The sequence below is a fragment of the Diceros bicornis genome, chromosome 1 (assembly GCF_020826845.1).
Source record: "Diceros bicornis minor isolate mBicDic1 chromosome 1, mDicBic1.mat.cur, whole genome shotgun sequence".
Lineage (NCBI taxonomy): Eukaryota > Metazoa > Chordata > Mammalia > Perissodactyla > Rhinocerotidae > Diceros > Diceros bicornis.
The window spans coordinates 54,814,109-54,828,950 of record NC_080740.1 but is presented as its reverse complement, the minus strand read 5'-3'; the positions used below and the strand labels follow the sequence as shown (position 1 = coordinate 54,828,950).

The window sequence follows — 14,842 nt, the reverse complement described above, 5'->3', positions numbered from 1 at the left end:
TTCATTTATCTAGAATCCTCTAATTTTACAACTTTCCATCGACTTCCAAAGTAAATGGAGACATTTTCATTAGATGAAACATCAAAAACACTCTATATTGGGGCTGGCCCTGTGGCCTAGTGGCTAAGTTCAGCATGCTCCGCTTCGGCGGCCCGGGATTGGTTACCGGGCCCGGACCTACACCACTCAGCGGTGGCCATGCTGTGACCCACATACAAAATAGAGGAAGATTGGCACAGATGTTAGCTCAGGGCGAATCTTCCTCAGCAAAAAAAAAAAAACCTCTGTATTTCCTCGTCTTGTTTTTGGCTGTTATAAAAATGTTTGCTCTTCAATTTATCAACCCAGTAAGTCAGATCAATCAGGGTCATTTAATTGAGCTGAACGATTTTACTCTGTTTTTTGCTCTAAGAGTCATTACAGTGCTTCACTAGGTTCGACTACTGGGCCACTAGAGACCACTATTTAGAGCAGCAACTTCTCATTCGATGTAAAAGAGGCCACTGATACTCATTACCACTCTGTGCTAGTGGGCTACGGGGAGAAACTCCCCCTTGATCTCCCTTTTCTAGTCCCCCCCTGTTTTGCTACGTTATCCTTCTAGTGCAAACACCACTGGCATTCTATCACTTTACCATTCAGGTATATATACTTAAAGTAATTCCAGGTGAGACCGGAGGTTTCTCTCTTCAGTATTTCCACCATTACTCTAATCTCCCACCAGCCTGACTCCTCCATTTGAGTTATACCATTTCCTTTATGTTTGTTTGTCCTGTTATTCTAATCAGACTTTAAGTTCCCCATTACATGCTACTTCTGCACTCTCCTGAAATCTTAAGGTATAGTTGATATGATCTGCAATAGCAATAACTGTCTTTAAGAAACTGCTTTTATTTTTTAACCAGTAATATCAGCTCCTCTAGCATTTATTGTGTGTATTAATGTGCTTACACACTGTTCTGAGTTTCAAACACAAAGGTAAATGAGGTGAGATGCCCGTTCCTACAGAGCTCACAGTGACAAAATGTGACAATATGTGCACAAGTACAGTCTCTAAATGAAGGGATATAAAATGAGCATTTTTGTAAATCACCATTTATAAACCACAATGTATTCTAACTTCTTAATAGGTGAGAATATTTAAAAATTTTTTCCTGATTAAAAAATACTTAAAACTGGAAAATGAATGTATTTCTAATTTTTTTTTTTTTAGTTTAATTGATTTCTTAGAAAGAAATTTAAGATGGGAGGAGGACTTAGGGGAACAAATTTGAAAAAGAAAGTACTTAAAATTTATTGAGTGCCTGCTATGTGCTAAATATTATGCTATACGCTGGGGATACAACAGTAAGTAAAACCCCACAGGGATCTTGCACTGGTGGAGCTGACAGTGCAATGGAATAAACAGATAATAATTATACAAGTAAATGGTAAATTACAATAGTGGCAAGCGCCACAAAGGGAAGTCACAGAGTGCTGGGAGTCGTGGAGGATTCCCTGAGGAAATGACACTAAAGGAAAGACCTGAGGGAGCAAAGAGAGTAATCCAAGCAGAAAGAAGAATATGCAGAAACACCCTGTGCCTAGAGGGTGCATGGCTGTCCTAAGGGATTGAAAGAGAACAGGAGCAGAAGGGCAAGGGGCAGCTTGTAGGAAGAAAATGAGGGCAAAGCAGCAGGGAGAAGCCAGACCTTGTAGGATCTTGCGGGTCATTTTAAGGATATATTTTCATCCTAAAGGCAATACATAACCATTAAAGAGTTTTAGCTCTGTTACTGATTAAATTATAAGATCACTTTTGCAAAGGATCCGGCATAGTTTCAGACACACAGTAGTAGATGAGTAAATACTGATTCCCCCTCAAACACACTCTGCAAAAGTTAGTTTTTTATCTCAGTAGTGTATTTAATCAACAATCACAGTACCTTTATGAAATGAATTAGCATTATTTAATTTTAATCTAATGCCCATTTTCTCCTAAGTTAATACAATAAAGTAGAATTCAAAGCGCACTGGAAATTAGAAGTTGTTTATTGAATCATAATACGATCTTATACAGTGCTAAAAATGAAGTACGATGAAGCCAACCTCTATATCTATACTTTAATTTTACTGGTTTTTAATACTAATATTTTGTAAAATATATTAATACTAAGATGAAACAAAAACAATTCAAACAATATAAAGTTGTAAATGACATAATTTAAGGGATCCAAAGCTCAATATTATTAATTTATTAAGCAAACTAAAATATGCCTTCAAGGAAGGCTGAGGAACTTTTCTAGAAACCACCTGTAGTCTTTAGCATATCAACTATCTAATCCACAATACAGTGTCTGTGCCTTATTTACAGAGATTTCTGGCTTTTCAAACTTCTCCTATTTTTTCAAATGTTTCTGCTGCAATCTGTTAAGACAGTTTGCAAACAATAAAATATTTTACCTAAAATATTTCAGCAATACATCTTAAAATTTATATTTGCATAGACAGAAAGAAGCTAATCTTATTGACTTAAAAAAATAGTTAAGAATCTTTGGTAGCCAATTACCAGAGAGGCATGACATCAGGAAACCACGTTCTTCCCAAGTATTTGGAGACTTCAGTGTGAACTTTATCTAGGCTATAATCATCATCTGGAATCAGAACTTCCTCCATCACAGAGAGCTGAGTTAGCTTTCTCCCATACAGTCTCACAAACTCAATGAACGCACTGCAGCTAACTTCACATTCACTGAGGCCCAAGGCTGTTAAGTTTTTACAGTGTTCAGCAATACAAATAAGTTCGTTATCAAGAGTCTGAAGACCATTAGCACATACCACTAACTCAATTAGTCGTGGGCAGTTAAGACCTACCCTTCCTAGAATTGCTTTGCTTACTGACTGACCAAAATAAAGGTGAGTAACAGGGGATTCTTCTTTGAAGAATGTCTCAAATTCCTCTTCATATAAAAAGAAGTACATAACAACATTAACTCCAGGGGAGTGTTTAATAAGTGCATCCCAACTTTGTTTTTTAATAGAATGAAATTTAATTTTTCCAGGATTTTCACTCACAACATCAATTCGAAGATGTTCAAGGTTAACATGAGTCTCACTTGAAAGGGCCAGGAGAAGTTCATCACTTAGAATGTAATAATTCAATGCCAGTTCTCTAAGGCCTTGACAATGATCAGCTACACAAAGGATTCCTGCGAGAAATGGGGAAAAATTCTTAAGAACAAACAATCATACTGATACTAATATAACATTTTGTAAATTTAAATTTGATATTAGTTATTCATTATTTGCTAAAATAGCCATCTAACAATTTCTGAGGAAAGAGATGCCAAGATATATATAATTATATATACAATAAAAAATATATATATAACTAAAATACTTTTAGGAGAAGCAATTTAAACTATATCTACTTTGCAGATTAAGACATTTTTTGAAAAAAGATTAATGAATTATGTTTCATAAGCAGGTAGTTTTCAATAAAAAATTGCATTGTTACTATTACTACAATAAAAAACATCATGTAAGCTTAAAAAATATAACCTACCATCAGATGAGACATAAGGACAGCTACTCATTTTTAGGAGTCTTAGAGTATCACTATTATTGGCCACCAGAATCTTCAATGAAGGATCATCCACCGGTGTGTCTTCAATTTTGATTGACGACAATGATTTTGAGTTGACAAAAACAACTGTAAGTGCTGACACAAAATGAGACTTGCATGGCAATAAGAAAAAAATTATGAAAACATTATTTACAAACCTACAGCTTCAAATAACTCATTAAAACTATATCAACATATGCTTACAACAACATAGTAAAAGTAGTCAACACATTACTGTTTTTCGTAGTACCACTAGCCAGTAGAAGACATTTTTATAACAAAATATAGTTTCATACTTTTACAACTGATAAAAGGAATGGTGAGAAAGGAAAAAGTTTCAAAGATTTCATAAACGTCTTCTAATTATTTTCAATCTTAAGGATTTGGTTTTCAATATTAAAAGGATATAATTATATTTATTTCCTAGAATAGGGGTTGGCAAGTTATGGTCTGCCAGCCGAATCCAGTCCACACTCTGTTATTGTGTGGCTCATGACTTAAGAATGGTTTTTACATTTTTAAGTGGTTGAAAAAAATTTTTAAAGAATAACATTTTGTGACGTGAAAATTATATGCAACTCTTTCAGTGTCCATAATTAAAGTTTGATTGTAACACAGCCATGCTGCTCCATTTACGTATTGTCTATGTCTGCTTTCACACTGCAATGCTCGAGTTGAGTAGCACTGCAGCAACACAATTGCGGCAGAACTGTATGACCCGGGAAGCCTAAAATATTTACTATCTGGACCTTTTCAACCTCTGCCCTAGAAGAAAAAGAATTTTTATTTGTTTTATTCACTCGTATAATCCAGCACCTACAATAGTATCTGGCACATAGTAAAAGGTCAATAAATATTTGTTGATGAATAAATGATGTCATATACTTCAGTGATATGCTTTTTGCTAGCAAATTATCTAAACTAAGATATGTTTTGAAAACTTTCTATGTTTTGACGATTGACAGACTAACGCTTATTTTTAGTTTGACCTCAAAATGGGTGAAATTTCACAAGTTTTCAGATCCAGTGTTTTTTGACAAAGATAGAAAGCCTAGAAACCAATACCATGCATGATCATTTTTCCTTTTTCAAAATCATTTTGGATTCTACCAAAGGTTCTACTGTCCTTATTAGAATGACCAAATTGGTTATAAATCTTAATTCATTTATAAAAAACTTATTGGTTTATACTAATTGTAAACTGATTTACACAAATTTTTAAATGGTGGATGGCTAGAACTCTTTACTAAATTTTATGGTGCCAAAAATTATTAGAGAAATATAAATACATCCTTTTTCCTTAAGAAATACAAGGTTTATTTTCCCTTTAATCAACTCTCAATGGACTCTTTTAGTCCTGAAGGACACATTTAAGCATTAGAGTACATATTTCATTATAGTAACAATATATTCGCTTAGCACTTTTCATGCCTAGCAAAATGCTGTACTTTTACCTTATTTTTTCTCAGTTTACAAATGAAAAAACTGAGGCTCAGAGAGATCCACAACTTTGCCAGAAGCTACAAAGCTCATTTTACTGGGGAGGCAGAGCTTGAAAAGAAGGCAGCTAATCGCTAGAGCCTCACTCTGGTGACTGCACCGGCCAACCTAGAAGTTGGCCCTGGAGGCTGACGTGCAACATTAGAGATAACCTAGAATCTAAGAATTTCAGGCTCATCTGATTCCATAGCTCATAAACAAGGAAATAACTATTTAGAGGTAGTACTCTACCTCTGTTTTCATCTGATTACTTATATTACTCTAATCCCTAAATGACCCATTTTTTCAGCATATCTCTTAAAAAGATAAATAGGCTAGCAGAAATGCTTGATGAAAGAGAGCCATGACCCAGTTTATGAGAAAGAAGATGCTACTATTTTTCTATCCTCTTCTATAGGAAGATTTCCATTAGCCAATTTTGCCGACAACCATAATTTAGTGCTTATTGCATATCAGCCACTATTCTAATTCTGGGTTTATAATGGTAAATAAACAAGGAGTTTACGATTTGGTCTGGGAAGAAGAGAGTAAGCATGTTAAATAAATAATGTAATTTCAAGTACTGATGAATGATATAAAGAAAATAAAATACTGTTAATATAGTAGAGAGGAACTGGAGGAGTGGGTGTGTTTTGGCAAAAGTGGTCAAGGAAGGCCTCTCTGAGGAGAGGGCATTCAAGTTGAAGCATGAATGAAGAGAAGACAGTTATTAGTTTCTGTGGCAGAGACTGCTGGTTGCTTCCTAACAACCATTCATCTTTTCTTCTTTGGTTATCTAGTCTCAATTTTCAGCTGGGCACATTGCCACCCAGCTAAAAGACTCTCCTAGCCTCTCAGAAATCTGGTGTGGCCACAGAGCTAAGTTTTGGCCAATGAGACATATGCAGAAGCATTATGTGGTACTTAAGGCTAGTCTCCTTGAAAAGGAAACAACATGCCCCTCTTCCCCCATTTCTTCCATCCAGCTGTCTAGAACAAGGATGTGATAGCTGGAGCTCAGAAAGCCATCTTGGACAGTGAAAATGAAGAAAACACCTTGGAGAGAATGGAGTGACTGGAGTTGGGGTTCCTAACAACTTCATACCAGTTATAAACTGTCTCACCCATGGATTTCTTTAGTGTAAGAGAAATAACCTTTAGTTACGTTTTTTAAGCCATTGTTATTTCGAAATTTCTATTATATGGACTCAAATATGACCATAACTAATATAGTTCATTTAATTAAATATTACGTTGTTCCATCTCCAATGGAGAGACTATAGAATTACAGGAAAGATATCCACTATTGGCCCTACACACTCTATATTCAAAGAAACTAAGTAAACTGGCATTTGAAAACTGTAAATATAACATTCAAATTTTATATTAATGACATCTACTGTGGAAACAATTAAAATTACAAAATATATCTAAAGAATGAAACCTTGCATTGGGTATTTTAGCAAAAGTAAGTGCTAGTCAACAGAAAACTGCTTTAAATAATTCTTTGAATTCAAGTAGGATATGGTCTGTTTTTAGGAAAAGACTCTTTTTTGCCTAGTTTCATAGTACTTAAGAATTTTAGCATATCTTACAAGAAAGCCCAGTATCTTTACCTTTGACACATTCATAAAACTTGGGTTGGCCGTTGAAATCAAGCCCAAAGTCTGGATAGAACAATTTACCAGCTGAGAAAGTATATCACAGGCAGCTTCTGCTGATTCAGTACTGCTATCAACCTACAAAAACAATTTTAAATCTTAATTTCCTGAAGGTAACTTATCAGAAAGTTACTGGCAACATAATTATTTAATAGAATTCAGTTGTAAAATTGTATTTATCCCTTTAAGCTATAAAATAAATTAGTATTTTTTCTTTATACAAAATGTCTCAGATAAAAAGTGAGAAATAGAGATGATGACAAATTAACTTTCTAAGCACTTCATACTTTCAAATCTTTTACAATTACCTGAATTTTAATAATAGATCCAGATGAAGGAAATTGAAGTTTAAGTTATTCAATTATAGCTCAAGTTCTACATCTTACTCCATGAAAATAACTACAGAAAAACAGGAAACAGTTTGGGATAAAAATTCTGCAAAATACATTGGCTGCTTCAATATAAGGATCTAGATATACAAAAATGCTAACAAAACGTAAGTCACTGTTTCTATTTAATGCTTATCTTTCTTACCTTAAAGCTGACATACTGGAGATGGGCAGCATGCTTTTTAATGATCTGCTGAATGAGGTCAGGATGAGTGAACTTAAAATATGAAGTAGCTGACTGGTTCAGTTCAAATTCAAGCTTTCTCCAAAGGTCAGGAATATGAAAAACTTCATTCCACCTCCTACATACAGAAGATGCCTGGGCCCGATCTATTAAAGGAAGATACTGAAAAATGCGTAATACTACATGGTGAGGCAAACTCCCCCAGTCTAGAAGAACAGTGTACATATGAGTTTGGTTGAGAGAGGAGTAGAACCCAAGTTTTGGCTGTTTCACTGCTGGTGACGATTGGACAATTTTATTCACAACAGATAAACTGTTCCTCTTCATTCTGTAAACATTAAAAAATGTTAAGTGATAATTTTTTTCCACATTTCCACCATATATTTGTGCTCTAATTGCATAGAATGACAACATTAGAAAGTGAAAAACAGTTTAAGACAATTTTAATAGTAATCCTCCCCTTTCGTGCTACGTGCACCTTCGTGATAGGTACTGCTACGTGCTGGGAATACAGAGATAATTAAGAGGAAACCTGTTCTCAAAGAGCTATAGTCAAATGGTGAAGTACCATGAAAAATGCCATCACTGAAATTGGGACAAACTGCAACGGAAGCATAAGGCAATGGCATGTAATTGAGCATGTATGTGTGAGGGGGTAGTTAAGGAGGCTTCCAAGAGGAAACGTCCAAGGAAGCAGTGTATGTCCCAGGTTTATTCCTGGTTAATTATTGTATTCTTACTATCTCCTACAGAGAAGGAAGCATCATACTGCAATTGTGCTAAGAACTTCTGAGGAGTCTGGGAGATGGTAAAAGATAATTAAAAGCACAGGTCTGGATAAGTCCCAGCTCTGCCATTTACTAACCATGTCTTGTCTGAGCAAATTAATTTAAGCCTCAGTTTCCTCATCTGAAAAGCAGAAAGAACAGCAGTACCTATCTCATAAGGTTGCTGTGAGGATTAAAGTGTCTTAAGTGCCAACACATAGTAAGTACTCAATGAATGTGGCAGCTGTTGTTGTTATATTAAATTGTCCAACGCATTTTTCTGAACAAATTTCACTACTTAAGTCGAAGCACAATTCTAACAAAAAGTCAAATGATATGTGACAATTTTCAGATGACACCCAGGACACAGGAGCTCTAGAGAAATTGGATATGGAGGGCTGGAGTCTGTGTAGGCAGCACACTTGACCCTCACCAGCCAATACAAAACAGCAAAGGAATGAGCATTCTTCCCCAACAAAGGAAATGACGAATCCCCAGGTATTAGCCTGATACACAACTAAGTTCCAACAAATTTCAGGTCCAGATAACCCAAGTATACAGGGTTATCTTATGTATTTTACATAAGAATCCAAAGTATACACTTGTCTGAGAGGCAAATTCATGGTAAGAGTAGTTCTGAACTTGATTTAACTTTGGTTGACTATTTAACCCTCTGTTCACCCTTGAATGTTGGGAATGTATATATGGAAGATTCAGTGCCATAACTGAAAGATACCTACAAATCTAATAAAATATTTATTTAATATGAAAATATCCTTGTCTTGTGAGTCACTCTGTCCGATGTGAAACATTTCTTGACTGCAGCATAGAGTGGATCCCAGAAACAGGACTGACATAAAATCACTGAACAAAATGAAAGGTCACCTTTGGGTTTGGAAACTGAAATGGAAAGCAAAAAAGTTGCAAAGCATCAGGCAAAAGAACTACCACACACATTTTAATCTGACTAAACCAGTTACATGCATAACTGAGAACTGGTCCAGCAATACAATGTAGAATATACGAAACTGCTGAAATGAGTAATTCAAGGCATACGCTATTTTGAAAGAGCTCATCTACTCTTGAATCCCAATGATGGCCCAGGGAAGGTAAAGGAATGGACATCGGCTTCTAAACTCTGATGTGGAGCACACTTATTGGCATTTCGCTTAGTTATTGTTTTATTTGATAGCCTATAGAATGTATAGTTAAAATTTCACTAAGGTATTACAAAAAAAGTTATCCCTAGTATAATCCCTCCCTAGAAAAGTAGTGAAGCCAAAAATAAAAAAAAAGACTTCATCCAAATGCCAGGTTAGAAAACTGCCTTGCAGTTCTAAACAAAGGGATTGTGCTATATTAAATCTGACTGTGTGTAACATGGGTTGATTGTTAAAATTGTTTATTTAGTAAAATAATTAAATTGCCAACTCACTGGGAGAATAACCATAAATAACTAAAGGATATTAGGTACCATTAATTCTACTAACATTTTAATTTTCTTTTCCTTGTGTGCATTAATTTTCAGAGAATAAAACTCATCCACAAATCATAAATTTTATATAAAATAATTTTATAGCAATGAACATCAGTAAAATATATTTTAAAATGCAAGACAAATTGATCTTTATTAGCTTGAGAACCTTAACATAAAATTTCAGCCTAAACATATATCATCATTTTAAAAAATTGATCATTTCTTTTTCAAACTACCAACTTCCTTACCTAAAGAAAGCTTCCAAGTTCTAGTTCACTCTGAACCACCAAAATGAAGTAACTGCTACCATGGGGGACTCACCAACATCCACGTGATTTCACTTCCTAGCTAGGCAAAATACCACAAAAACACCACATTCATCAGAATGTATACGTAAAAATCCAATAATTTCTATGCTTAGGATATTTATATATCATTGTATATGTTGAAAGTTTTTGCTGGGAAATTATTGATTCCCAAACTATGTTTTTCTACTCAGAAGGAATCCTGTCTATAAAAAAAAACTAGCCTGGTTAGTGGAAATATTGCAACACTTGCCAGGAATTGCACTTGAAGCTCTACTAAAATAGAGGGCTTTGTATCAAATAGTCAAAGGGCTCTGAAAATTCTCACTTTAATGAACGCATATGGAGAGACATTACAAAAAATTTAAGGTAGTCCATGATTACATTTATGTGTTTACAGGCTGTGTGAATCTTTCAGTTCCAGTTTTTAGCAGCATATAATGCCACTACAGTTATAATAATTAAATAAGCAGACATACAACTCTTATTGTTTATCGTTTCCATATGAATATAGTTTGTTTAACTAGTCTGCTGTTAACAGAACATATGCTTCTGTGGTTTCTACTTTTTCACTTATGTTGATAGATATAATTGATTCACTCATATTTTCTGTGAGGTTTGACCAATTTTAGCACAGCGACTTAGAGTTATTAGCAGTCTGTGGACATGAAAGGCAATAAGAACAGATCCACACGAGGATAATGCTCACTGCTTTGGCATCATGAATGAATGTCATAAAGTAAAAATAAATAAATAAATTTATTCTACTACTTTTGCAAGCCAAACTCAACTACATAGAGGAAGTGTAAGAGGCAACCTATTAATCCACTAAAAACTTCTCTTACATCTCTAGTGCCTACCACCTGCCAGCTCTCAACTTCTCTCTGAATCCTACTCCTAAAACGGAGCTTTGGAGGACAGACAAGGAGACTGTATTAGAGCAAAATATCTATAATTTGATTTCCCCACTGCCATCTGTTGTTCTACTATTATTCAAACCACCTTTTCCAGATAGTGGCAAGGTTGGCTCTCTCTCCTTTACATTCCACTCCAGAAGTAGGCAGAAAAGAGCTATCAGGAGCACTTTTGGAGGAACACAACAAATAAGAGAAAGATAAGTCAAATGACTACTGTATTCCCCTAATCAGATGACGCACCACTTTTTACTGCAGAAACTTTTCCACTCAGTTATCAATATGGCTAATTCTGTGTTTGCAGGCCACTCTTGATGCTAATGAATACTGAAGTAATCTGGTAAGGGTATATAAACAGGGAATCACTACCTAAGACCCATAAAAGATGTGGGCAAGTACCTATTGCAGATAAGTTCATAGGAGTCTTCAGGATCAGATGAATTACTTCCCTCGTTGCTGAAGGAACTTGACTGCTGTTTCAGAGTCACCTTCTGGAATTGTGAGGGCTGGTAGAAGACAAAACCAGAATACAGGGCTCCATCAAGTGATAAGCCACACTTTCATAAAGGGAGAATTAAGCAAGATTGACACTGATCTTTAACACAATTCTAGAGTACAAAACAGGTTTACTAGCATTTAGCAAAGAATGTAATGATGACTCCAAGTCCACTTAACGGCTTCACCAACCACCCTAAACCAATTTCCCTTTTTGATATGTGACAGATTAGACGAAAGACTGGAACATCCCAAGACAACCTGGTGGCAGCAGTGGAAGCAACTATCTCCTGCACCATCACCAGCTTCTTCCAGACTGGTTAAAAGAAACACAGCAAGTATTTTTAAAAGTTTCAACTTTTCAATTGTCACAACACTAGAAATATTGTGTAAACACTACAGATAACAGAATAAAGATTCAAAACCATCTAAAAGGCTAGACAAATTTGCTGGAAGCAGCGAGATGAAAATGAACAGAAATAATTAGTAAACGTCCTTTATTTAAGCTACTTTCTAAAGTGGCACACTGGGAAATCAGATTGCTGCCACCACAGGCAGATGGCCTCTGTTAACGGGTCTGAAATCCCAGTCATCGGTGAAATGACCAGGGAGCTGTGGCCTGGGCAGGAGAGCTGAAGATTTGTTCCAAAATACAGCTTTAAAACACATAACTTTCTAATAAAAGTGAATTGTGCTAAGCGGCAATACCTCCTCCACTAAATATAACCCAAGCAGAGGACAAAACATAATTTTTTAGACATGTTGTCAAAAATATTTGGTTTTTGTAGCCCACATAACCTCTAAATTCCCTTCTAAATATAAAATCTATAATTTTTGAGAAATATGAAAGTCAAATTACAGCATCATCAAGGTTTCAACAAGACAGAAGACAAAAAGTATTTATGTCAAACAAATCCTTCCTAAAGCAGTGATTGCCAACTTTTCGGTATTCTCACATTTTATCATTGATTTAGCAATTTTCTACACTCTCTCAAAAGTCTCTCTGTGGTATTAAGATATATTTATTTTAAAAAAACTTAATTTTAGAATAGGTATGTTTGCTTTTAAATGACTCATGAAAACTGAAGTTTTCGAAATATTTGTGAATTCAAAACACCTTCTGAGATACAAGGAGAGGGTGACATAGAACTTGAATTGGGCATTAAAATCCCTGAACGGGGGCGCAGTTCAGGCAGCTGTTTTCCTCTCCTTGGCCTCCTCACCTCTCCTCCCTGACTCTGGAAGAGAAAAGTCAGCCCTCCACAGGGCAGCCTTCCGAAAAGGGAGAGTCCCGTCTTTGTGTTAGGTACACTAAGAGATCTATCGATTAACACAAAGGATTCATTTTCTACAAAGAAAGCATTTTGCAACATTTTTCGGAGAGAAAATAATCATAAATTTATTCAACTTCATATTTCGGGAGAAGTTCTGGGCGCACGTGCCAAAGACAAAACCAGTACGCCCTAAAGAGTCCAGACGCTTCCAACCCACAGGAGAGGTGCGAGTCCACCTTCTCTCGGACATTTCCTTTGGCCAGTCTACGCTCTCTTACACTATCCCCCCGTTAACGGAGACCCTTCAAGCAGTCGTGCAGAGCCACTGCACCGTCTCAGCAACTCCACGGTTGCAAAACGTCCCCGAATGGCCGGTGGAGAGAGGGGTTAAGATGAGTACGATCCTGTCAAAGCTTACCCTCCAAGACGAAGAAAATGACCGAATTCAGGGAGCCTGCGTCCCGCGCTGGGCCCTGCGGAAAAGCCAACAGGGCAAGACACGAAAGACGCGAGGCTGTGACACCAGACAGGCGGCCCGACCTGGGGCAAATCCAAGGCGAGGGTGGGCGCGCTCCTCAGGGGTCCCCCACTCCGCCTCGGGCGGCCGGCTGAGGATGCCAGGTCACGCCTCCTCGTTTCCGGAGAGAGCGCCTTGACCGCGGGCGCCTCCCCGCCCACAAGTCACCACCCGCCCGAGGCAGGACGGGCTCCAGCCCGCCGCTCCCTGGAAGCTAGCTGAGGCGCGCTCCGCGAAGACCACCGCGACCCCCAGAAGGCACTGCTACCTTTAAACATACACCCGCGTGTGTTTCTGCGCGTACCCCGGCGTTCGCAGGCCGGGCTGCGACGGCGGGACCTGCGCTCAGGCGCCTCTCCTACAGGAGGCTGCCCTCGGCCGGGGGCGAAGACCCCTCATCCCGTGGGCGTCCCTCAGGCCCGCCCCGCCCCGGCCGGCCCCGCCCCGCCCCGGCCGGCCCCGCCCCGCCCCCAAGCCGCCACACATGCGCACAGCTCCACCGCGGGCGGCAGGCCTGAGCGCAAGGCCTACCGTTCGCTCCGGGGTCCTGTGGCGCCCCGCTGGGTGCTGAGTGAGAGGTGTTGGTCTTCAAGTAAATCACTGTGACCACCTCCGCCTTCAAACAGACGGCTAACCTCACCAAATGGCAGTGAATTAACTTAACAGTTGCAGTTGCTAGAACTTTAACCTCCCAGAAAGTACACCCCTTTATTAATATACAAATACTTAAAAGGAAACTTTTGAAATATCAAAAGTGATAACAGCTCACTGTTAAATATGTACATATCACCTCCCGGTCTTGTGCCACATCTCATTCCCTGGGATAACCACTGCGGTAGTTCGTCGTGTAAAGTACCAGAACTTCAGTACATGCGCAAAAAAGTATACGGTGAAAGAGAGGATTTTTATTACTTTTTCATATTTGTTAGTTTTTTAAAATCTGAGATAAAACTATATCTAATGTTCTAGAACTTCCTCTTTTGCTTACTACATCATGGACGTAGTTCTATATGGACACACACGGATTCCCCTAGTGTATGTTTGTCTTTACAAAGAGCTTTATTGAGGTATAATTGACAAAATAAAAATAAACTGCACATAAAGTGTACAATTGGATAAGTTTTGACACACTTGAAACCATCACTGCAATCAAGGTAATGAACATATGCATATCTCCCAAAAGTTTCCTTATGCCCGTCTGTAATCCCTCCTTCAACTCCTCCCCCGCCGTCTGCTTTCTGACACTGTAGATTAGTTTGCATTTTCTTGAATTTTACATAAATTGAATCATAGAGTATGTACTCTTCTTTGGCTCTTTGTACTCAGCATAATTGTTTTGAGATTCATCCGTGTTGTTGCATGTATCATAGTTCATTTCTTTTTGTTGCCAAGTAGTATTCCATTGAATGGATAGGAACACGTCAGTTTGTTTATACATTCACCTGATGATGGACATTGGGTTATTTCTAGTTTTTAGCTATTACTAATAAAGCTGCTATGAACATTACTATCTACATCTTTGTATGGGGCATATGCTTTCATTTCTCTTGGGTAAATACCTTGGAATGGGATAACTGCATTCTATAATAGGTGTTTGTTTAATTTCTAAAAAAGACTGCCAGTGTGTTTTCCAAAGAGGCTATTTTATATTCCCTCCAGTGGTGTATTAGAGCTCCATTTCCTCCACCTCCTCACCCACAGTTTTTAATCTAATAGGTGTCTAGGGGTATCATATTTCAGTTTTAATTTCCCTAATGAATAATGATGTTGAGCATT

The 14,842-nt window shown here is 37.4% G+C and overlaps 1 protein-coding gene across 3 annotated transcripts; it reads right to left on the bottom strand.

Annotated features, from left to right (window-relative positions):
- Positions 1–2,013: 2,013 nt before the first annotated feature.
- LOC131405676 (F-box/LRR-repeat protein 21) lies at positions 2,014–13,420 on the bottom strand. 3 transcript variants are annotated; one of them, XM_058540749.1, is made up of 7 exons: positions 12,968–13,420; positions 11,180–11,286; positions 9,810–9,909; positions 7,279–7,645; positions 6,700–6,822; positions 3,545–3,716; positions 2,014–3,188 (listed from the first exon to the last, which is right to left on the bottom strand). In XM_058540749.1, the coding sequence occupies exons 4-7, from the start codon at positions 7,642–7,644 to the stop codon at positions 2,545–2,547; spliced, it is 1,305 nt and encodes a 434-aa protein (XP_058396732.1). In that variant the 5' UTR covers position 7,645; positions 9,810–9,909; positions 11,180–11,286; positions 12,968–13,420; the 3' UTR covers positions 2,014–2,544. The 3 variants fall into 3 exon arrangements, with proteins under 3 accessions (XP_058396732.1, XP_058396719.1, XP_058396727.1); XM_058540736.1 differs by having other exon boundaries at positions 9,810–9,905; XM_058540744.1 differs by lacking the exon at positions 9,810–9,909.
- Positions 13,421–14,842: the final 1,422 nt, after the last annotated feature.

Coding starts and splice junctions, on each gene's coding strand:
- LOC131405676 (XM_058540749.1), bottom strand. CDS start 7,644: ATGAAGAGGAACAGTTTATCTGTTGTGAATAAAATTGTCCAATCGTCA. Junction 6,823..7,278: donor TCCAGTATGTCAGCTTTAAG/GTAAGAAAGATA, acceptor TTGTTTTTGTAG/GTTGATAGCAGTACTGAATC. Junction 3,717..6,699: donor GTTTTATGAATGTGTCAAAG/GTAAAGATACTG, acceptor TTGCCATGCAAG/TCTCATTTTGTGTCAGCACT.